The sequence below is a fragment of the Rhinolophus ferrumequinum genome, chromosome 3 (genome assembly GCF_004115265.2).
Source record: "Rhinolophus ferrumequinum isolate MPI-CBG mRhiFer1 chromosome 3, mRhiFer1_v1.p, whole genome shotgun sequence".
NCBI classification, from domain to species: Eukaryota; Metazoa; Chordata; class Mammalia; order Chiroptera; family Rhinolophidae; genus Rhinolophus; species Rhinolophus ferrumequinum.
In genome coordinates this window covers 55,175,223-55,201,077 of record NC_046286.1, presented here as the reverse complement: position 1 = coordinate 55,201,077, position 25,855 = coordinate 55,175,223, and the positions used below count along the sequence as shown (strand labels likewise).

Sequence of the window (25,855 nt, the reverse complement as noted above, 5' to 3'; positions counted from 1 at the left end):
GACTATTTTCTTAATTCTCCCAAATATAATACTTGCCAAAACCATTCTAAAAACACAAAGAAGCTTTCCCCCTCCCCCACCATTTACAGTAGCTGCCCTTAACACAGGGCTCTCAAATTTTAACATGTGTCAGAATCACCTAGATGACTTGTTAAACCAGTTTACTGGGTACCCCTTCAGACTTCTCATCCTCAAGCCTCTTTCTTGAACCCTTTTAAGAGTCAGTAGCATATATTGTAGAACATCATTGCTCGTGTCTAATATGTTGTATCTTTTCAGATATCTCTGTTCTTAGTCTTCTCAGTGGAAATTTCTAGGAAAGGCTTTGATTCAAGATTGTATAACAGTGATTTACTGACCTAACCCGTTAGTCTTTTAGTCCAAATTGATTTTATTAATGTTTATTACCTTTATAATGATGCTAGTACTTTCCAGCTCCAACAGAGATTCTCAAAGTTCCTGCCCAAAGAGTATTAGCATTTCCTTAGAACTTGGTAGAAATGCAAATTCATGGTTTGTCTCAGACCTAATCAGAAAAGTGAGGTAGAGGGAAGATGCAGCAATTTGTGTTTATAACAAGCCTGCCTGGTGATTTTGAAGCATTCTAAAATTTGACAGCTAATTCTTTACTAAGTGTAGTGTTTTCACTTACATTATATCCTTCAATCCTTGTAGTAGTCCTGTGACACTAGTAACCTTCTGGGGACGGGGTGGGGGGGGGGGGAATCAGAGATTAAATAATTTGTTCGTCTTTGTCAGATACGTTCTTTACTTTTAATACACTGAAACAATATCAGTTACATAAATTCTAGTTTTTTTAAATGATTGTTTGAGCTTTTGTTCTGTTAATTTTAATAAGCATTTCATGTGAAGAACACTTGCTTTGGCAAGTCAAATAACAGGAACAGAACTCACATTCACATTCTTTCTTTCCTAGTCCAGGACTGATTTCATTATATATATTTAAACGAAGTGGCTTTTTAAACTACAAATAAGTATATAAAGTATTTTAAATGCATTAACCTAACAAACCTCAAATAAAAACACAAATAGTTTTATAAAACAATTGAAATTTACCAGCATTACTGACTTGAACCTACTGTTTTAATCTTATTTTAATGCCCTTCAACTGCTATATGGTTACCAACAGTGTTTCCAAGATTAATTTGGAGTTATTTCTGCCAAGTGAAACAATGCTGTCCTCTCTGTTAGTTATAATTTTCATGTGAGTCTATTTAAATTAATTAACCAAATTAACAGACCATAAAATCAAATATGTTTATAGAGACCCCAAACCTTGTAATGGCTTCTGTTGGAGCCTCTAGACAGAAAATTCTTAATAAGAAAAAGAGTTTATTTTACTGAACAAGACATGATGGATCCTCTAATAAAAAGAAATTGCTACTTTAAGTTGTAACTAATATTTCTCTTGGCTGCAGTAGAAAATAATTTGCAAAATGATAAGTTGACGAGTCAGACTGAAATAATTAATGAAGATTTAGGGTCATATTTTATTTTCCCTTATGTTCTCCATATCTGTTATTTCAACAGGATTTACATAATGTGGTATTTGAATAATGGAGAATAGAAGTGTGGTTGCATTATAAAACCCTAGCCCATCTGGAAAATGATCTTGGGGCTACACTGGTTATATAAAATACCTCAATATTCCTTGATATTTCATATCTATGTAAAGATAGTTTATTAGAGAATTTTAAAAATTACCTTTGTAATGGTGGTTTTATTTGTGTTTCCTTTTATACTTCTTATATTTTGGGAGAGGACCATTAAGTTGGTGGTGATCATTAACTAATTTCACACAATAGTGCAGTGGTCATCTCAGCAGTTGTTAATAATTCAATTTTTAGACTCCACTCCTAGATATTCTTATTCGGTTGCTTTTAAGGGAGAACCCAACAATCTATTTTAACAAGCATCAGCAGTGGTTTTGATGAAGTGGTCCCTGAGCCTCCATGTAAGAAACTTTGAAGGAGAATCCAGCCTTGCACCCTGCTTCTACAGCCAGATCGGCTGATTACTAGTGGTTCTTTCTCACCATAACAGTAGCATTCCAATTTGGAGCCTTATCGTTGTATCCCTGGAGCTCAGTACATTGCTTGGAACACAATAGGGACTGTGTACATATCTTTGTATGCATAAATGAAGGAGACCCACTAGCTCTATATATTTAGCATTCCTGTGTTAGTCACACTCCATCCATTTTTTGGATCAGCTGCCTAAATTATGTATACAGTTTTATCTCCCTCCTTCAATTGTGCATGTCTTTCATAGATGGGACCATGCCTTTTCCATTTTCATATATCTCCTTTTAAGAGGATTTTGCACATATATGGCAGTAAATATTTATCAAGTACAAAAATATTTTGTTCTTATTTAATCACATCATTCTAGAGTGTCATCTCCATGAGGGCAGGGACCTTGTCTCTCTTTTTCACAGCAGTTTTCTCAGGGCCTGTTAATGACTGCATACACAAAATTGTTTTAATGAATGAATAAATTAATAAAATCATAGGATAGTTCGTTTTAATTAAGATTTTTTTAAACTTTATGTTGAGGTTTAATGAGGCTTTGTGTGTGATCAAATATATTTTTATGTAAGAGAAAAACATTCAGCCTTACCCTTTAAAAAGCAATTTAGTTGAAATATCCTTACGTTTTGCAAGGGACAGGATGATAAGAATTTGACAGATTCTGAACTGGTGAAACTTCAGCAGGGCATTATCATTAACAGAATTTTCTATCTAACTTAGTACCAAGCAACGCATGGCAGTAATTATGAGAATATCACAGTGATATTAAATGGCAGGCTCTTGACAGCGTATGAGGTAAAGATTTTTCCTCAGAAAGAGAGCCTATCAAAATCAGATTTACTGTTTTTTTGTTTTTCAGTTAAAAATAGGGAAAACAGAAGATTTTTCCTGTATCTGCGAAACTTTCTGAAATAAATTTTATTAGTGTACTCTTTAGAAATATTCTTATGATCACAGTTTGCAAAACACATTAGTATCAGCAAATAAGTTAGAGCTCTGACAGAGTGTGAAATCTTAACCTTAATAGCCTTGAATGCTGTCATTGACATATGTAAAATTTCTTTCGATGACCAACGATGCTTGTTCTGTGTTCTCTGAACACTCTGAGGGTTTTTCATTGAGGAACTTCTGGTTTTCTCCATATTATCTACCCTCCTTTACTTTGAATACACCCTAAAAGAATATTAGTTGTTTAAGTATTCCAGTTTCTTCAATGATTGTTGTTTAAGATTTTACTCTACTGTGAATTTTAATCAGCATCCCATATGTGGAACATGTTCTTTGACAAGGTTATAAACATAAGATTACTATGGGTTAATCATGTAACATGTGCTCTGTCACTCTGTCTCTTTTCTGGTCAAGTCTCAGAACTCTTTCTCTTTTTAACTTTTGTGTTAGTCTTCAAAATGATCTTCTCTTTTACTTAGGTCAACTCAAATAAGCCTGTTAATTTCATGACTGAAAACAATCAGTTGCATATTCTTCTAAATGTGCAACCAAAATTCTAGCTCCCAGGAAATTAACAGAATATGAGGAAATATTGGGAAGAAGAAGCCAGAATTAGTACCTTCATATTAGGGAGGCTTAAGGGAAATGCCATGGTGACTCCAGAGTGATTTAGAGGTGTCAATCTGATCGGAAGCTAGGGCTAGAACTTGTCTTTAAGACATCCGAAGCACCCACCCTGATACCCTTTGATCGTGTGTTTCAGATTGAGAAAAATGTCAAAGTTATCTGAAGATGCTTTTATTCATACCATATAAAATGTAAAAAGATCAGTTGCCCATATGAAAGAACAAAATTATTTTGTATCATAGTAATGGCTTTTTGGGAAGTCTGCGATTGAGCTGAATGTGGGGGGAAGTGAAGGCCAGAGAAGAAACAAACCAGGGGAGAGAAGACAGACTCTGATAGGCAGCAAATAAAGGATGCTAATTACTCTCTTATTTAATCTCTTCAATTGTATTTACATTCTGCCTAGGTGACTCTCCCTGAGAGTACTCTTTTCCACTTCTCTTTGACCAAGGATCCAGACACCTGACTTTCTCCTAATTCAAATTTCCAGTCACTTTGTGAATAATTCCACAGGAAAGTCTACCACAACAAAAATTTCTAAATACCTCTCTAGAAGCATTTTCACCTCCAGCAGTCACCTAAACTCTATTTTAAATGTTTGTTCTTAGACATGATTTTGTCCAAGGAAGAGTGTTCTTTATTGTTTTCAATTTCTTTAAACATCTTTATGATTTTCAAAATTTCATTGACTGTGGAGAAATAAGGATCTCATATTTTTGTACTCTGTCCCCATAATATATGATTGTTCTACTGAATCAGGTCTTCAAAAGAGAAAATGCACCAATTAAACTCCACATTTTAAATAACCCATTAATTTCAGTTCTAACATCTGCCAGTTTTTAGGCAAATGTAGGCTAATTAAACTATGCTATTGAATTTTATTTAACTTGCCTTTATCCTATACATACTTTGTTCTAAAATAAGGAAATGTTGGAAAATTCATCAACTGGGGTTTTATTTTGAAAAATTAACAGTTGTTTATATAGGGTGATATCCAGACTAGTGTTAAGCCATCTTTTAATGAATTTGAATATTAAATAAACTGTTTTCCTTTATTTTAGGTGATGGTGTTTGTGCATGCTCGAAATGCCACAGTAAGAACAGCTATGTCTCTAATAGAAAGAGCGAAAAACAACGGCCAGATTTCCTGCTTTTTACCTACACAAGGGCCTGAATATGGACATGCAGAAAAACAGGTAGGGGACAAATCACAGCAAGATCCAAGAACTAAAGCACATAATATGCCAGATACCAAATATTTTATACCTGAAAGATCCATGGTCTCCAATTTTCAAGAAGTTAATTTTACAGATTTATCATGTTACAGTCTTGACTTTTTCTTAATGATCATTCAAAAAATCCCAATGTATGATGTATTCAATTATCGCTTCTTTCTGAATGATAATGGTAGTGTTTAGTCCTGCTCTTTAAAATATAGTTAAAACATAAAATACAGTTAAATTTCATAAAGTATGTTAACACCCTAATATATTTATTATTATTTTAAAGAACTGATTGACAAATATTTTCATTAATAATTTTTCAGTTTTAATTTCTAGGGTTAGTACAGGGAAGACATACCTACATAAACAAAAGCTCTTTTTAACTCTTTTACTGCATTAATTGATTTCAAGGTGTGTTTTTTTCAAAATGTGTCAAAAATCCACAAAAACTAAAAAGTTGATATTTTGACTATTTCATGCATTTAATAAATTTTGAGCTGCTTTATATATAAATGACATTGTGTTTATTTTAAAACTTTGTTATATGGTAATAAATTTACCATTATATTGAATTTTAGCAAAAAATACTCAAAACATTCTAAGTGGCATCATTAGATTTAAGTATAGATAAACGGGATAAATTACAATTTGAGAAACACTTCTCTAGGTAATTTGGGTATTGATAGTATCCTACGATTTATAGGTTTTATTTAATTATATCAAACAGTGGTTTAGATCAACAGTGGGCAAACTATAATCCAAGGGCCAAAGACATTCATCTCTTTTTGTAATTGAAGTTCTATTAGAAAATTGACAGATCCCTTTCTTTATTGTCTATGGCTGCCTTTTTGCACTACAAGGGAAGAATTAAATGCTTGCTACTGGGACTATCTGGCTCACAAAGCCCAAGATATATACTCCCTTTCTCTTTGCATAAAAAGTGTGTCCTGATTTATAGCTATGAAAATAAATTTTCAAATAAAAAAATCTATGGGCATAAAATTACGGTAACTTTAAAATATTTTATATGCATAACATAAGATTTAACTAATATTTACTGAACAGTCTAGCTGCCATACATTGTTCTGTGTACTTTCGCCTTTATCAATCTTAGTAAAATGTATTTAATTGTTATGATTGCATTGTAAATTTCACCATTTTTATTGATATTGTAAGTTCTGAATATGATAATCTGCTGCCAGTTGTTTTGAACATCAGATTCTCTTTCACTTGGGAACTACAAACTTTATTCATTTTCTTCATTTTTTTCACTTTATAAAATTTTCTATTGCATAGCACTTATTATACAGCTTTGTATTCTTCTAGTTATTTATTATTTATGAATTTATGAGAGTCTTTTAAAACTCAGGTTGGCATGCGTAAGTCTTGTTTCATTTCTTTGGAAATACAAAGCAAGTCTGTTATATTTAAAAGCCAAGCCTTGAGAGCCACCTTGTGGATTTCTGGTTATTTCAAAGTTCTCAATCTGGAGAGCTGTTCATATTCTAAATAATTCAGGTTTATTATTTAATTGTTATACTAATAATGTGTACATTATTAGTATAACAATTATTTATCAAATAATTATTTATCAAATAATGTGCACATTATTTATCAAATGTTCACTAGTGCCAGGGATTACTTTCATTGCTTTTTATAACTCATTCAACCCTCACAACAACCTACAGTGTAGGTTTATATTTTTATCCCTTAATATGGCATATGTGTAGGTAATTCAAATATAGCAGGAAATATTCTAAAGCATAGAAATAATTTACATATTCAAATAACATTTATTTAAGACAACATCATCAAACACAGATCACTATGCTAAAAAAACATGGAAAATGGAAAGTGTTAATACAGTGGGGTAGATTTGAAAATCTGTAGTTATTTGTGTTATCCATTTTGGGAGTATTTTTATTATACTTGATTTTTATCCTGACCCAACTGTTATTGGATTTTCTCAAGAAGAATGAATTCCACAAACATTTATTAATAAATACAGGAGCATTGTCCTGCTCACCATTATATTCCCAGCATTTCATATAATAGTTTGCTGATAGTAGGTACCCAAAAATTACTTTTTTTTTTGCCTTTGTGCTTCTGAGACAAACATTGTAAGAGTTGTTCTCACTTTAATTTTCTCATGACCAGCACCACTATTCCATCTTTTAAGATTTTTATCCCCATTTTACAGATAAGGAAACTGAAACTGGGAGAGAGTAATTTTCCCAGACTCCCATGTAATAAGTAGTGCAGCCATAATTTGAGCAAGTCTGACTCTGTAATCTACCCTTTGCACCACATTGCTTCTTATTTGTTCAAAATCAAACAGGTCAAATCCAACCTGGGTTTTTCTAAAGCTTTTAGGGCTTTGCATCATTTTTTAAAATAAAATGGAACATTTCTTCAGCCCAACCATATTCATTACTTCTCCTAGAAAATGACTTCAAAAAGTTGGCTCCACCACAGTGGATATTATTTGATAACAAAAAAATAAGGTAATCTTTCTGAATGTTTTCTCAAGGCTCCAGAATTTTATATTATTCTTCTAGCTAATTGTGTATTTCTTCCTATTTCTTCAAAGAGATTGAAGTGTCTTTGGAACTTGAATGATATTAATATTCTAATACTTCTAAGGAAGTTATTACTATGATGGTAGGAGATATCTCTTCCCATGTTTTTGAGAAATGGAAAATTCAGTACTCAAAACATTAAAATAAAATTGGAAGGTAAATTTGCCATGCTAGTACACAGAAATTTAACCTCGTAAGTCCTGTTAATGGAAATGTGCCTGAATCCGTACCGTGCCACAGTGATACTTTACTCCTACGTGTTTAATGCAGCCATCTCAATTCCAACTTACCAGATATGGTTTTATTCACAGTTTTATTCATCTATAACTTTATTTGTATAAATATTAAATAAAAATTCCATTAAGGAAATGCGTGTGTGTGTGTGTGTGTGTGTGTTTATAATAAGGTTTTTTCTGTGCCTCAGCCTCAACTCCAATGAGTCTTTCTTTCCAGTAACTCACTCCTCATATCATTTTCCATCTTTAATATCAAAGTTACCCCCTCTAGCAGAAAGCCTGCTATATTTTCAAATTGTCTACTGAAACAAGAAAATAGGGAAAGGAAAGTGAAGTACTCAAGAGTAGCTTAAGCTATAGAAATGGAGCTCAGGGTGCCCCCTGGAGAGATGAGTGTCTCAGGAATTCTGAATGAGGCCCAAAGAAAGAGGCCACATTAACAGAAAGCTCTAGACTTCATCTCTAGAAGCCCTGTGGCCTTAAACACCTAAACATTTAGGAAACTTTCTCTTCTATCAAGTGGAATAATAATGGGATAAATAACACCCATTTTAGTAGTTTACTATGAGAAACAAATGGAGTGGTATATAAAATTATTTTGGAAACTGGCTGAACTTTACATATTATATAGTCTACTTTTAGAATATATATTAATAACTAAATTTAAAATGGTTAAAAGCAAGCAATATGGATAAATTTTCCTAATTCACATTGCATACTACTACTTTCTGTCCTCTCCCACAAAGATACTTTCTTAAGAAACCACAATTTTCTGTATAATAGAACATACCTCTGGGAAAAGTAGCAGCTTACATTTACAGAAATAAGTATGTCATTAAGGATGAAGACGTTTTCATTATTAAGTGATTATTTTCCATTATGATTTTAATTGTAAGTTGAACGAATATTTCAATTAGAATCTTTAGATTCTGTTTCACTCGGGATCTCAAATAAATTTATTTTCCCCCTTAGGTACAAAAATTTTAACAGGCTTTAATTATTCTAGTGCTGATATAAGTATTTCCATCTTCCCATCCATCCTTAAACTGTATTTCTCTGATTTATGGGTAATAACGTGGTTTAATTTTGTACATATATTAGTGATGTTAAGAATTTTTCTTTTTTATAAAGATGGTCTATCATACAATAAACCTCATGAATGTAGTTACTAGAAATGTCTATTAAACAAATCAGAACACTGGGGAAAATCCAATAATAATATGTACCTTCAAGCTATCTTAAAGTATTATTGTATGACTTTTTATTATTATCTTAATTTACCAACCCTCTCCTTGCTATTTTCATAGATCAGCTTTAACCATTGCCTAAATTTATGGAATCTGGCTTTGATACAAGTTACCTGATAATATTGACAGCTTTCTTTACTTCAACTTTAGCAGCTTTATAGTGTCAGTATGGCCAAATAAAATTAGAATGTCTTCTTCCTGGAATAGATAATTCCTGTTAATTAAAGATAATGCCAGATGTCTGATAGCCCCATTTCTCTTATTTTTACTTTAAATATATGCAAAATGTTATCTTCTCAGGTTATTTTTTTCCTCTGCCATATCAACCTCCTTTCCTTTCGGAGGCTAACATAGTAATTTTACTGTCTGTTGTAATCACACAGAAATAATGTCAAAAGCATATTATTTTTTTTAAATAAAATCAAAGAAAATTAATAAAAGAACTGTATGTTTAATGGATTTTTGGAAGGATGACTTTTCTGTTTTCAAAGTGAAGTAGCCACTCAAATAATAAAGGCTTTTGATCCAGGAAAACCCAGGTGTTAATCTTGACTCAGATGTTCTAACATCACCTTTTAACTTCCTTAAACCATAATTTAGTCACATACAAAATGGCAATGATATCTGTATCTTAAGATTTTTGTAATAAGTGAGGTAACAAATCTTGCCTGACACATAGTGGACACTGTATATAGTTACATATGAGCTTTGAAGGAAAAGATGACAGCTTTAAAGAATGATAGCTGTGACGACATTTAAATTTAAAGCTTTGGACAAAAAAAAATATATAATATATTGAATTGCAAAAGGCAATAAACATGTTGGGGAAAATATTAATAACAGAACAGACTGGTTAATATCTACATCTTTAGATGTGTTCTTATGTAATAACTAAAACATGAAGTTTCCAGTAAGTATGTGAGCAAGAGGAGAAAATACAATAGGTGAATAAACTGGAAGAAAAAATTATTAGTAAAGTTGTATAAACGAATAAACTATATAACTCTTAAACCCAGTAAATCATTAAAAACTAAAATGATAATGTCCATTTCTGAAGATGATTTGAGGATTTTTGGGCACTCCTAGATTTTCTGTGGCAAAGATCAGTTCAATCTTTTTAAAAACATTTTGTTATATATTTTAAGAGCCAAACGTGTTTTTTTTCAGACCCTTTAACGTTGAAATCCTAAACCTGGGAATCCTTTCAAGGAAACATTAAAAGAAAAGTTAGTAGACACCAATAGTTCTTTTCCAACATATTATTTATTATGAAAAAAATACGGATGGCATCAATATCCAACAGTAGAGTAATTTTAAAGTAAACTATGGGCAGGTATTCAATTAACTATTATATACGTATTTAGACCAATGCTTTTCGGATATGTAAGACATCCAATTATAAATTAACATGTTAATATTAATTCAATTGATCAAATATCTTGTGTCACTGAAAATAAGAGGCCGAACAAGTCAGTCTCTCTGCTTTTAATACAGTCAGTCTCACAGAGGATTTAGTAATACATATGTACGTTAAGGAAAATGTGATGAATGACATTTTGGGAGCAATGGAAGCACAAAGAGAAGTAGATTCATTCAGGCCAGGGTTTTGTATATCACTAGGCAGCAATAAGGGTAAAGAATATTCCAAGGAAAGGAGAACGAGAACACAGGCAAAGGAAACCACTGCATGTATTTGGAGAATGAGAGTGTTCTGTTTTCACTGGAATGTAAGGTGGATGAAAGGCTAGGCATGTAGATTTTGGTCAGAATATAGAGGACCTTAAGTTACGTGCTTAAGTGTTTATTCTAAATGCACTGGAGAGCTATTGAAGTTTGTTGGAAGAGCCAAGTTTTATGACCAGAATTTCAGTGCTGAAAAGTAGGATTGATTTTCTTCTGAGCAGGGGAAATTACCATGGCTGGTTTTCATTTCAATATAGTCTAATATATGGCTCACTTGGTGAGACTCTTTTTTTCCCCCAATTTAATTGAGAAATAATTGACATACATCACTGTATAAGTTTAGGGTGTACAGCATAATGGTTTGATTTACACATACAGTTGACCCTTGAACAGTGTGGGGGTTAGGGATGTGTCAGCACCCTGCACAGTCAAAAATCAACGTATAAATTTCGACTCCCTAAAAACTTAACCACAGTCATCCCTTGTTATCCTTAGGGGATTGGTTTCAGAACCCCTACAAATACCAAAATCCTAGGTTGCTCAGGACCCTTATGTAAAATGATGATGAACAATGCATGCAGTTGCCCTCTGCATCCATCGATTCCCAACCACAGATCAAAAATACTGTGTTTTTTATCTGTGGTTGGTTGAATCCACAAACGTGGGACCCGGGGCTATTGAGGGCCAACTGTATGATAATCGGGAAAAAAATCCATGTACAAGTGGACCTATGGAGTTCAAACCTGTGTTGTTCAAGGGTCAAGCGTATTGTGAAATGATTCTACGTATAAGTAAGATCATACAGCATTTCTATTTTTCTGTTGACTTACTCTATTTTTGTCTGACTTATTTCACTCAACATAATGTCTTCAAGGTCCACTCATGTTGTCACAAATAGTAGTATTTTCTCATTTTTATGGCTCACTAATATTTCATTGTGTGTATGTACCACAGTGTCTTTATCTATTCATCCATTGGTGGACACTGCAGTTGTTTCCATGTCTTGGCTATTGTAAGTAATGCTGCTTTGTACATGGCGGTGCAGATATCTTTCTGAGTTAATGTTCTCATTTCCTTTGAATGCATTCCCAGAAACGAAATTGCGGGATCATATGGTAGTTCTGTTTTTAATTTTTTGATGAACTTCCATACTGTTTACCATAGTGGTTGCACCAATTTACAATACCACCAATCGTGCACATGAGTTCTCTTTTCTACACATCCATGCCAGTATCATGTCTTTTTGATGATAGCCATTCTAACAGGCATGAGGTGCTATCTCATTGTACTTTTAATTTGCATTTCCCTAATGACTAGTGATGCGAACATCTTTTCCTGTACCTGTTGGCCATTTGTATATCTTCTTTGGAAATATGTCTATTCAGGTCCTTTGCTTTTTTTTAAGTTGGATTTTGCTGTTGAGATGTATGAATTCTTTATGTATTTTCCATATTATCCCCTTATCAGATACATGTTTTGCAAATATTTTTTCCCGTTCTGTAGGTTGTCTTTTCACGTTATTGATCGTTTCTTGTATTCTGTAGAAGCCTTTTAGTTTGATGTAGTTCCACTTGTTTTTTATTTCATTGCTTATGCTTTAGGTGTGATTTCCCCAAAATTATTACCAATACCCATGTCAAGGGGCTTTTTAGTGAGACTCTTTTTAAGGGACACAGAAATTAACATTAGGTTTTAATTTCTTTTGTTATTACATTTAAATATATTTTGATTGAAGCAATTTTTGTTCCTGTGCTTTAAGATGTATTTTAGAGGAATAAAATAAATTTTTTACAACAAATTTATACATCTTATTAAGGAACCATGTGTGTTTGGAAAAGTATGATAACTGGACTCTCATTTGCACTCTCATTTGAAAATACTTTAGTAGAGGAAGCTCTCTAAAGACATATAGACTAATGAGTAAGGTTATTAATCTCTAGTGATGTAGATATTTATATTGATAACATTTAAAATCAAAATCACATTTCACAGTGTAATTTTTTAAAAATTGTATTTCAACATTTATTTAAAGATGACAGACAGATATAAAGAGTGCAGTTTTAGATGAGGTCTCTCTTTTGCTAATTAGGGTACTCTCTGGAATGCCAAATTGTTTGTAAATTAGGTTGTAGAAATATCAGGGTAGCCCATGTGGAAACCAAGACCATCTTTCAAGGGCTATAACATGAAACAGAGGACCTGGTACTTCCTTTCTCCCAAGTTAAAGTGAATAATTGGCACAGCCAAAATGACGTGGAAACTGGTTATGGCAATTAGGCTAAGCATTGTGAACTGATAGTGTACACATGTGCCTCAAACTGTTTGTAGTGGTGGTCATTCAATGAATATTTACTGAGTATAAACCACTACCACTCACTGTAGTAGATCGATAGGTATCAAGATAAATAAACTGCTGTCAACCCGATTTAAGTGGACCGAGAAAGACATGTGTTGTATCAGTTAGGATTCAGTACAGGAAATAAACCACTCCAAATACATTTTAAATAGAAAAGAATTCTTTAAAAGAAATTGGGTACTTACTGGAATGTTGGTAAGATCAGAGTCGAAGTCAGTCACTGGAACTGATGACTTTAAGAAGCAGCCATCATGCTGGTGACCCAGCATGTAGAAGCTGCAGCTGCTACTGAAGATGCCTTTCAACATTCATGGACACACTAGCAAACCAAATCTTGAATGCATAGTATATCCATTATTGCTTTCAGCCCTCATTTCTCCAAGGTCTTGCTTGCCAGCAAAAGACAACAGCAGGAGGATGTGTTCCTCTACTTCCATTGTCTAGTTCTTGCCTGAGTGCATCTAATTAGAAGAATGGAGTTTTGCATCCACCACCCTGATTACAAGAGATCTGAGAAACAATAGGTTTTACCTTCTAGCTCATGCAATACAGGAAGGCCTCGTAGTGGAAGGAGGTGGGAGTTGTGTGCTGATTAATATTCTTTGCTTTAATTGGGAATGGAAATATATTTAGGAAGAAAAATCATCTACCCGTCAACCTTATGGAGTTTATGTTCTGGCAGGACAGAAAGATTAATCAACTAATTAATTTATTTTAATTGCTTTTTTAATAAATAAAGAAGGACAAAGCTAAGAGAAAGTAAAATTGGGGAATCTGATCTATCCTGATGATGTTAGAGGAGGCTTAGCTAGCAACGTGACATTTAAGCTGAAATTTGAAGGTTAGGAGTTCACAAAGCAGAAGTCAGCAGCAGAGTATTCCAGGGAAAGTCACAGATGACAGAAAAACAGTAACACATTGAAGAAGTGGATAAAATCAGAATTACCAAAACATAGAGAATGGTAGGGGGTGGCAGATGGCAGGTTTGTAGCCTAAGACAAGTCTAATGTTGCAGGCAAAGACCAGATTGTGAGGGCCTTCCACATCATGTTACAGATTTGGTATATTATCTTAAAAGCAATGGGTTATAATTAGAGAAATTTGAGAAAGGGAGTGGCATGATCAGATTTGTGTTTATAAAAAAAATACCACTGCATACAGGCAGTGCAAATGAGAATGGGAAGAACCAGTTAGAGAGGTTAATTTGTTGAGAAATAGAATTGTTAGCACTTAGTAGTTAATGTATGAAGGGCTGAGGAAGAGAGATCTAGAAGTTTTCTGGCTTCTAAAAGATGTCTGGTTTGCATTGTTGAGTGGGTAGTTGGGTCATTTATGAAGAAAAAGAATGGTAGATAGGATTCGTTGCACAGAAGGGTGCAGATGATGAATTCCATTTGGATTTGCTAAGTTTGAGATCCCTGGGATATTTAGAGACATAGAGTAGACATCTGGATGAATACATATGTATATGAGTCTGATATATCATAAGCACAGTCTGCTTTGGAGTGGGGAAAGCATGGGAGTGCATATGAGTGGTAAAAGAGCCTAGGATGAAGTCTTGAGGAATTCCAGTATTTAATGATTACATATAGGAGAATAAGCCAACAAAGGAGCCTCCAAGACGTTGGACTAAACCCAAGGGAGTATAATGTCATGAAGGCCAAGGAAAAGAGTGATTCAAAGAAAAGAAAGTGATCATCTATATTGACTGCTGCAATTAGTGGTCAAGTAATATGAAGGTTGCAAAATATTTACTGTACTTAGCAATATGGATGTTGATGACCGTATTTAAAGCATTTTTTATCCACACAATGGAAAGCAAAAACTAGATAAAGTTGGCTGATGAGTAGATACTGAAAATTAAAGTGTAGATATCAATTTTGTGAAGTTACTTTATATGCAAAAGGAAAATGGATAGCATCTAGAAAATATGAAATAGCATCCAGAAAGGTAGACAGACAGATTATTTTCTTATTATTCATGTAGGAAGGTAAAGAATAATATAAGAGTCCTGAGAATTCCAGAGTCATGGGATCCAGAGACCAAGTAGAGAGATTTTCCTTAGATAGGAAAGTTAAAAAGATGGGTTCTTATGCAAATAGGTTTTAGGTGTATGGCAGGAAGATGAGGGAGTTTCCTCTGATGTATAATATTTTCTTTATTAAGTAGGTGTTAAGGTCATTCTCTGACAGTAAGTGTAATATGGTGGTCAGAAATTTGTGCGAGCAAATAAATGTCTAACGTAGACATTGTGAGACATGTGAGAACAAGGTGACTATAGACATCACAGAATTGCTGTCCAGCGTTAAGGGCTTGTTGAGATTGTGATCATGGATTTAGAATGGTCTCAAGTTGCCCTTGTATATAATTTTTCTTAAATTATATACACTAGTTACTTTGGTCATCCAAGTATGGCACATTTTGCCAATCTGATATGACAAAAAGGCAAATGAATTTAAGAAGTTGGCAGGAGTGTGGTTAAAATGTTGGGCTCTGCTATCTAAACTGGAGAAAGAACAAGAATAAGGACTGGGGCGTGGATTGCGGAGTGCTGCTAATGAATAGAATGAAAGTAGAGAAATTGTGATTGGAGGGGTCATTAAGGATAAAGAATGAGCTTAGAAAAATTAATTGGGCAAGCTTGAATTATAGAAAGCTTTGGTCAGAAATTGCGATGTTTGTCCTAGTGATTTTGGAAGTGGTACACGTAGTTGTGGGTTGATGACAAGGCTAGAATATAGTCGTTGGTATGGCTGAGGTGGAACAGAGGCCATGGGGTATGAAAGATGAGCGTTTTGGATGTCCACATGGAAAATCGTGTCACCTAGGAGGATGACAGGAGTTGGGATGAACAGAAGATTAGGATCCATGGGTATCACATCTTCATTGGATAAGGTTGGTTCACAGAGCCAGATATACTGAATCTTAACTGAGCAGCCTTTTACAAACGGTTAGTACATACTGGAAATGGTGATGGAGAAGAGAGACCTCCTCTCCCACCACTTGAGAGGTATGCATGGGAAACAGGCCGTGGAGGAGAGTCAAGTTTCACCTAAGGCAAGGTGGGAGAAGAGATTGATATAGTTTGCTGATCATTGAGTGGCAGTTCCAAAGAGTAGAGTGGAGAATTTCATATCCTCAAGTGGAGAAATAGTACAGAGGATAAGGAATTGAGGCAAGAGCAAAAAAAATATCATGTATTATGGGGACAGTAGTATAATAGATCATTGGTTCCCCATTACCTGTTCCCATGCTAGATATCAGAATCAGAATCTCTGAAACTAAGGCCCTGAAATTTTTAAGATGATCCTCACAGATTCGGATCATAGCCAGGTTTAGGTGACCTAGTGAGCAGATTCCTAATGGACCTATCCTGAGAACAGGGATGTTTCCTTCTGACCGCCTCGTAGAAGACAGAGCATTGCAGGCTTTGGCTCTCTTAGAAGACACGCCAGAGGGCCAGTTTCAGATGTCTCAGAGAACAAGGTTTAGAGTGGAGTAAAGCTTTAAAACAGAGAGAAAGAAAAGTGGCATATTATATCCCTTAGATCTCTAAAACTCCTGTGCCAAAAGCGAAGCCAGGTTCTGGTTTATATTGCTAACAATGTCAGTGGCTCCACCAACTTATGCTGATTAACTTTATAAACATTGAATGATAAAAATAGCACTTAACAAAGATGAGACATCTTTTAATATTGATGAGACATGCTGACTAATAATTGTGGGAAAGAATGTGTTGTCATTTGGAAGACAATATTTGCTTCCTCCTAGTTACATTTTAGTTTTGATAATGGCACTTATATTTTACTAATGGATTTGAAATTATCTACAGTAAAGCATACCTTATCAAGATAAATGACCTCAGAAGGCTTACAAAAGTCACTATAAATTATTTATCCAATTTCGTCATGCTCAAGCTTTGTTTTTAAGCTTAAGGTCTTGTGTGGCTTCTGTATGTTTTTTCTTTTTGCGGGGAAAACAAATTTGTTCTCCTTTGACATCCTTAATTGCTTGCTGTCAGTCTTTTTTAAATCATATATTTGTGTTGGTTCAGAAGTCAACTTTTGGAAGTGGTTACATTTTAATCTTATTCATTTTTGAAAGTACTTACATGATTTTCCATTTCACAGGTAGGTAAAAGATGTATAAAGTCATGGAAGGAAGGAAGCCCTGCATACTTTCACTGGCAGAAAAGAATGTAGTACCCTCTGTGTGCTAATGGATTATTTTACGTAACAGTTGTCCATTCCATTTTAATTTCACTGACTATAAACCCCTATATGAGAAGTTCACTTGTGAAAAGTAGAAATGTAAGGTCAGAGGAAACCAAGCTTAGACAGTTCTTAAACCATACACACCTGACTCCCTTTACCTTTTCACAGCTGGTGTATTTTTGCTGAATTTCCATGTGTAGAAACACTTATCCAGTGAGTATACTATTAGATCTCAATGGCTTCCTTAGGGGATCCAATGCTCTTTTAAGGGAATGTGAACAAAATGAATTCTATCTTGCAGCTCTTCAGAGGGTAGCAAAGCCTGGACTCCAAATAGGGCTTTCCCTGGGACAGCAGGTGGGAAACAGTGATTGTTCTGATACTTCAGAAAGCAGCAGTCATCTTGTAATAAACAAGCTTAACTCCATGCGTTGTGATCTTAACCATCTCTTCTCCATTAATTTCTCCACATAAAACTCCTGTTTAGAAGCTTCTTATGTTCATATTTCTTTCAAGGGAAGATTTTGTACACCATTGCATGTGTATACATGTGAGTTTTAGTGTGAACACATTGGATTGTGTTATACAAACTTTTATGTCTCTTGCTTTTTTCACTTAGTAATAATATGTCAAGGAGATCTTTCTAAATCAACACAGAACTGATTCTTTTAACAACTACATAGTATGCTACAATGTACAATGCTACATTTTTAATTCATTTACCCAGTCCCGGTCTTGAGTGTATACTTTTATTTTTTCTACTTGTTTTGTATTGTTAACAGTGCTGCAGTAAACATTCTTGCTCGTACTCTTGGCAGTTGCAAGGATGTCCATTGGGAAAATTCCTAGCAGTGGAATTCATCCATCAGCATGGTACATGCATTTAAAATTTTGGTGAATGGTTCCAGATTGCCCACTAGGGAGATTGTTCCGATTTATACTTCCTCAAACAGCAACTTCGAGGAAGTTACTTTGCCCACATAACTTTGCCAGCGCTGGGCAATGTCAGAGTTTTTAAGTTTATGACAGATAAGCAAAAAATGGTACTTCATTATTATTTTGACTGGCATTTCTTTATGAGTGAACCTGAGCACTTCCATATTGGCCCTTTGAATTTCTTTTTCTGTAAATTGCATGTTCATATCCTTGACCCATTGTGTATTAAACTGCATGTACCGTCACACGTGTTACAGACATTTTTTCTAGTTAACCTTTAATTTTGATTTTGATTTGTTTCTAAATATTTTTACCATGCTGAAATTTTTATTGACTGACTTATAGCCGTTAGCCTGTGTCTTGCTATAAAGACCACACGCTTATAAAGGCCACATCTACTTCATCCATGATTTTCTCCAGCCCTTTTTAAATTAAATTAAGATTTTATTATTAAATCTTTGATCTGTCCAAAACTTATTCCATATAGTCATAGACCCATAATCTTTTTTTCTGAATACTTCCTGTTTATTCTGTTGATTTTAAAGTTTAATAGAACATATGTGGCATGGCAACTAAATTTGCGAACTTGCCACCATGTGCTTACATTGGCAGCACTGGACAAACAGCTCAGTAAGGTTTCATAACCTTGGTATATCAGTGTCTCACAGCTGTGTTTGTGTCGATGTGTGGTGGTGTCTTGCTGAGTGGCGTTCATTATTGTTGCATGTTTTTGTGTGCCATCGCGAGAATGTCTGAGCTTGAATTAAAGCAACAAACAAACATTAAATTTCTTATTAAACTTTGCAAGAGTGGAAGTGAAGTCAGGGACATGTTAGTCCCATTTTATGGGGATAATGCCAAGAAGAAAATGGCAGCGTACAAATGGATTAAACGTTTTTCTGAGGGGAGAGAACGCGTCACTGATGAAAAGAGGTCAGGGTGGCCAGTAATGAGCAGAACTGATGAAAACATTGCAAAAATGCATTGAATTGTGTGTCAAAATTGTCAGCTGACTGTGAGAAGCATAGCAGACCAAGTAAACCTCGAGAAACCAGAAAATCTTAACTGAAAATCTTGGCATGAGAAAAATGTGTGTAAAAATGGTCCTGAAGGAGCTCATCAACGAACAAAAAGCAAAGGAGAGTGGAAGTTTGCCAAGACCTTTTAGAGAGGCAAGACAATGTTTTGGGCCATATTATCACTGGTGATGAAACATGGGTGTACCCATACGACCCTCAAAACAAAGCATCAAAGGGCACAATGGAAGTCAGCCAATTCTGCATGACCAAAAAAGTTCCGTCAGTCCAAACCAAGACTTAAAACTATGTTGCTAATCTTTTTTGGATATCAGCGGGATAATTCATTTTGAATTTGCACCAACTAGACAAACAGTTAACCAAATTTACCATCTGGAAGTGCCAAAAAGGCTGTGTGAAAAAGTTAGATGAAAACTACCTGAACTTTTCACCAACAATTCATGGCTCTTGCATCACGACAATTCACCAGCTCATACCGCACTGTCTGTGAAGTTTTTAGCAAGTAAACAAATATATTGGCACACCCCCTGTACTCACCTGATGTGGCCCCCAATGACTTCTTTCTTTACCCTAAGGTAAAGGAAATATTGAAACGAAGACATTTTGATGACATTCACGACATCAAGGGTACTATGACGATAGCTTCTGGTGGGTATTCCAGGAAAAGAGTTTCAAAATTGCTTTGAAGGGTAGACTAGGCGCCGGCATCAGTGCATAGCTTCCCAAGGGGAGTACTTTGAAAGTGATCATAGTGATATTCAGCAATGAGGTATGTAGCACTTTTTCTAGAATGAGTTTGCGAACTTAATCATCAGACCTCATACAAAATTCTCATATTTGCCTCGTTCAAGTTCTAGGCTTTCTCTTCTGGTTCATTGATCTTAATGTTTCTTCTCTGGTATTTATCTGTTTTACTTACTCTGTTTTTATAGTATTTTTAATACATGATTAGGACAAACATCTTGATTATTCTTCAATTTTGATTTTTTTTCCTGGCTAAATATACATGTTTACTTTTCAAGATGAACTTTAGTATCACCTCCAAGAAATCATGTTCATCTTTTAGTTGAGTTTAATGCATTGATTTTACAGATTAAATTAATGAGAATTGGTATTTTTACCAAGTCAGTTTTTCCCATCTCAAAAACAAAGTGTATCATTTCACTTCTTGAATGTCCTTTGGCAGTATTTTAATGCTTTCTTCATATAGGTGCTACCTATTTCTTCTTTCTATTTGTGATGGTTGCTATAAGTGTTTTTTTCCTTCATTTTTACTATCTAACAAGTTATTGTTTCTATTTAGAAAGACTTTAAAAATACTGATTTTCAAGATGGCCACCTTTTTTAATTCTCTTAGTAGTTTTTGGTTCATCCTCAGTTTTCTAAATAAATGTTCATTTCATCCATAATTACTTTGGCCTCTTCTTTTCCAGTATTTATATTGTTGGTTATTTTCTCATATCTAATTCCATTGTCCAGAACATTGTAAGGTGATAGAAAACAACTTTGCCTTGTTCCTAATTTTAATTGATATACCCCTAATGTTTTACTGTTAAACATGGTTTGAGATAGCTATTATATGTCACTTTTACTCGTCAAGATTGAATGTATCCTTTTGTCAGATTTCAGTGCCTTGAGATGATCATGTTTTTTCTCCTTTGACTTATTAATAAATATGTTAATATAAGTATATTTATAAATATAATGCCCTTGCATTCTGAGGTGAAGTTGTACTTAGTTGAGGTGTATTGTTTCAATGCATTGATGAATTCTGTTCTCTAAAGTTCTTTACTATTTGGATTAATATTCTTAAGAGGAATTTATCTGTTTTCTGCTCCTTTATCAGTGTTTAATACCAATGCTATTACACTACCTGCGTAAGATTAATTTTGAGGCTTTGCTTCTATTTCTGTGCTGTGGGGCTTCTTAATAACATCAGAAATCATTTGTCTTTTACAAGTTTGAAATCCCAGATGTTAGATACCCTTTAAATTTTCTTCCATTGCTTTTATTTTATAATTTTCTATCACTTTAAGATAAATATTAATAATGCATTTTCCTAGATAGTCATCCATTTCAAATAATTTTTAAAACGGATATTGTAAATAATTCTGCAGTGAACATGGGCAAGTGCATGTATCTTTTTGAGTTAGTGTTTTTGTTCTTCGCATAAATACCCAGAAGTAGAATTGCTGGGTTGTATCGTACTTCTATTTTTAATTTTTTGAAGAACCTCTAATACTATAGAAGCAACCTAAGTGTCCATCAATAGATGAATGTGGGGTGTGATGCATATATACATATATATGTGTATATACAAATATATATGGTGTGTGTGTGTGTACACACGTATACATACAATGGAATATTACTCAGCCATAAAAAGAAAGAAATATTACCATTTGCAACAACATGGATGGACCTAGAGGGTATTATGCTAAATGAAATAAGTTAGACAAAGAAAGACAAATACATGATTTCACTTATATGAGACATAAAAAGGAAAAAAAAAACAGAATAGACAAAACAAACTTATAGACACGGAGAACAAACTGATGGTTTCCAGAGGGCGGGTTGGAGGGATGAGTAAAAATGGTGAAGAAGAATAAGAGGTACAGACTTCCAATTATAAAATAAATAAGTCATGGGGATGTAATATACAGCACAGGGAATATAGTCAATAATATTGTAATAACTTGTATAATGCCAGGTGGTTACTAGACTTATTGTGGTGATCACATTCTAAGGTATATAAATAAATGTCAAATCGCTATATTGTACACTGGAAACTAATATAATATTGTATGTCTACTATACATACATACATACATAAATGGGAAAAATAAAATGGACTGTATTGAACTTTACAATGTACTCTTTTCTGATTCTTTTCAATTGTGGTATATTTCTGAACGATTTCTTTTGCGCTTTACTATTCTTGTGTCATTGTGCTTGTGTTGCGATGCTTGTGTACAGCTATGTATCTACTTTTACTTAAAGGCTGGATAGTAAATGTTTAAGCCTGTAGATATATGGTGTCAGTCATAGCTACTCACCTGTCCTGTTTTAGCTCAATAGCAGCCATAGACAATATTTAAACAAATTAATATGCCTGTGTTCCAATAAAACTTTATTTACAAAACAGGCACTTGGCACACAGTTTGGCAGCTCCTGCTGGCCACTTATAGCCATTGTCTATTTTTGTTTAATTTTTTCTTGTGAAATAAGGATTTTTGTCTACTTATCAATTTCACATTTTTAAAATCAGATTGTATTTTAACTTTATTTGGGCATATTATCTTCTTTCCTTGATTTTGTTACAGTTTTATTTTTTTAACTTCTTGAATTAGATTATTAATTTACTTGTGTATCATTTTCATATTTAGTTACATAACTATTTCAGGTATGATATTTTTTAAAAGTAGAACTTTGCCCTTTTATTATGTGTTTTCATTAATTTTTAGACTTCTACAACTTTAATAGTTTTTATATCTTATTTGTTAAGAAAGCTAAGAGAGATACATATATAGAATTGTGTGTGTTAATTTAGACTTATTTATTATTTTCTTAAAATGTTTTCCACGGGGCCCAATGCACCATCACATCTCACCTGGAATGTTGTCCTAGAGTTACCTGACTGGTCTCCCTTTTCTCTCTGCAGCTCAAAAACCTTGAGTGGCTTCTCATTTAATTCAGCATAAAAGCCAGAGATTTTATAATTGATGTCTTCAAACTCGTGTCCCAAATGCGTCTCCTTCCCACCTTCCTAATGCCCAGCCTAAGCCACAAGTCTTGGTTACTGTACAGCCTACTTGAAGTGATATCGCTATGTATTTCCCCTGCCTCCATCTTCTCACCTGGATGGTCATAGTAGCCCCCACAACTGCTCCTCCAGCCTCTGTTCTTAGCACAACTATGAAGTTACCTCTTGAAACAACAAATCTGATACTGCTTACAAATTTTAATTGGCTCTCCATTCACCGATGTTTGGGACCATATAAAGACTGACCTCGATTCTCCTTCCCGGCTTTATTTTCTTGCATTTACCCCCATACTCCCTGAACCTATTGCCCTCCAGACACACTATATTCTTTCATTAGTTCCACCCTCTAAGTTTATTTATCCTACTGCCTACCTTCCCCTATTTAGCAGTATGTCACTTTTCCTTCAAGACCCACATTTCATATTTTTTGATAAAGACGACTTTGATAAAACTGGCAGATCATTGATTCATTCATTCAAGAAATTTATAGTAGGTATAAGCTATGCAGAAGGTACTCTGCCAGGTGCTAGCAGTACAAACACAAATGAACCATAAGGCCATCCTCACCTAGTTTTACCTGTGTCTACCTGCCTTTATCATAAACATATCATGTTTTATAGAAATTATTTGTATGTGTGTCTTCCTTCCAGGCCACAGATTATCCAAAGCTCTGATTTTGTCATAAATTTCTATGTATTCCTAGGATCCAGCACGTGATAAATAGCTGTTTCTTATTTAAATGACCGTCTCTTTGGTTCTTTACAGTGCTTTTTTTTTTTCCGGTTTACTACTATCATGTTTTTTAAATTTGTTAGAAAGTACTTTTCTTGCAAATGTAAATAATTAGTACAATAATGAATGTGAAATTGTATAGTGCTAAATAATCTCATAAGGTCAAAGTACAACTATACTGTGCGTAGATAAGTAAAAATATCACTGCAAGTACCTTCCTCTAAGGAACTGAGGTCCTTAAACTTTTGTGTGCATCAGAATAACTTGGGGAGCTAATTAGAAATGTACATCAAGAACATGAAGAGATGTTTGACATCATTAATCAGTAAGGAAATACAAATTAAAGCCACAATGAGATAACACCACACACCTATTACAATGGTTAAAATAAAAAATAACAACAATATCAAGTGCTCGAAGAATGAGAAGCAGCTGGCACTCATTCATTGCTGATGTGAATGCAAAATGGTACAGCCATTCGTTTGGCAGTTTTCATAAAGTTAAACATATATTTACCATTATGACCCAACAATCCCACTCCATATTAAAATATATGTACACACACAAAGAAGAACCTATACGTGAATGTTCAGAGAGGCTCTATTCATAATTGACCAAACTGGAAACAGCCCAAACATCCCATCAGTGCGTGATTGGATAAACAAACTGTAATATATTCATCCATACTATGGACTACTATTCACAATAAAAAGGAATGAACTATTGATACTACAATTTGGATGAATCTCAAAGACATCAAATTGGGTGAAAGAAACTAGTCCCAAAAGTTTATATACTATTCGATTCAATGTATATGACATTCTTGAAGTGACAGAACAGTAAGGACGGAGAGCAGATCAGTGGTTGTCAGGGGCTGCAGGTAGGGAGTATTTAACTGTAAAGGAATAACATAGTGGAATTTTTTAGGGTGTTTTGTATCCTGATTATGGTGGTGGTTACACAAACTGAACATAGGTTAAACTTTATAGAACCGTATACCAGAAATGGAAAAGTAATTTTACTGTATAATAATTGTTAAAATAAGATTTTTCAAAATGTACATCCCTAGGCCTCATCCTCAGGATTGCTAGTTTGTTTGTACTGTGAGCCAGATAACAAATGACAGATTCATATTCAAAAATAATTAAGAATGAAGAACCCAGGCTTACTTTCAGATTGTTATTACTTCAGGTCTCAACTGAACCAAGAAAAAAGCAGTGCACAGAATACTAGCAAGAATACACTCAAAAGAGAAGTGACCCCCCAGTGCCTCTCAGTTCCTCACAGAGACCAATGGTTGAACCCCCCTGGTGGAGTGGGAGGTGCTGTGTCAACACTCCGTGGTCTGCCTGTTGCCTTATAAGAATATTCTTCACCACAGTTACATATTTCCTACATTCAACTTCTTAGTATGCCAGTGGTGTAACCAGCTAAGCCCTACCTCAACTGGAGTATGACTGAGGTATCTGCGTTCAGAACAAGCACATCAGGATATTCCAGTGCATGGGTCTATTGATAGCAGATTCACCTGAAACAAAGAGCAATCCAGCAGTATGATTCGTATAGACCTTCTTCTCCAAGCAATATTTTTCAGTTTCCTCTGTTAGCTCTGATTGTTCATTTGTGAATATTAGAGAAGAAATGGAGTGGGTGAAATGTTTCTTCTTTCCCTACCCTTAGCCCATGAAGGAGCTCTGTTATATCCTAGCAAATACTCCACGACGGACTTTATCCCATATTCATGAGATTGATAATAACAGTAACTCATGTCTGAATAGATGCAAGTCGAGGCAATATGATCCAAATGTAGTTAATCATAAAGTGTAGGTATATCATGATTTCTAAGAGGCTGAATACCCTGCACAAAAATGAAATAAGAATACACTCCCCTTGAAACTGAAGAAGATAGTCTTTTTGTGTGTATGTATATTTTATTTGGGACTCTTAAGGCTCAAAATGTGTAAGTTGTTATTTACTTAGCTGGCCACTAGATGGTGGGGTTTGTTAATGATTACCTTCCGTTTTATATTTGAAGCAGATTTCATGGAGTGCTGTTTTCTTAGATTGTTTTCTTAGTTAATTGTTATTATCGTAGAAGTTTAAAAATTTAAGTAACATTAGAGATAATCTGTGTGACAAAGTCTGTACTAAAACCCCAGACCCCTGAAATCCCACTCCCTGCCAATGTAGTGCCCCTTACATAAAAACCATGGAAAAGGATGG

At 34.3% G+C, this 25,855-nt stretch overlaps 1 protein-coding gene across 3 annotated transcripts in view; it reads left to right on the top strand.

Annotated features, from left to right (window-relative positions):
- ASCC3 (activating signal cointegrator 1 complex subunit 3) overlaps nucleotides 1–25,855 on the top strand; it is a 288,105-nt gene that overhangs the window by 140,626 nt on the left and 121,624 nt on the right. For all 3 annotated transcript variants that reach the window (XM_033099400.1, XM_033099394.1, XM_033099410.1), the window contains exon 14: nucleotides 4,688–4,822. In XM_033099400.1, the coding sequence (XP_032955291.1) occupies nucleotides 4,688–4,822 (135 nt within the window). The remainder of the gene's footprint in view (nucleotides 1–4,687; nucleotides 4,823–25,855) is intronic.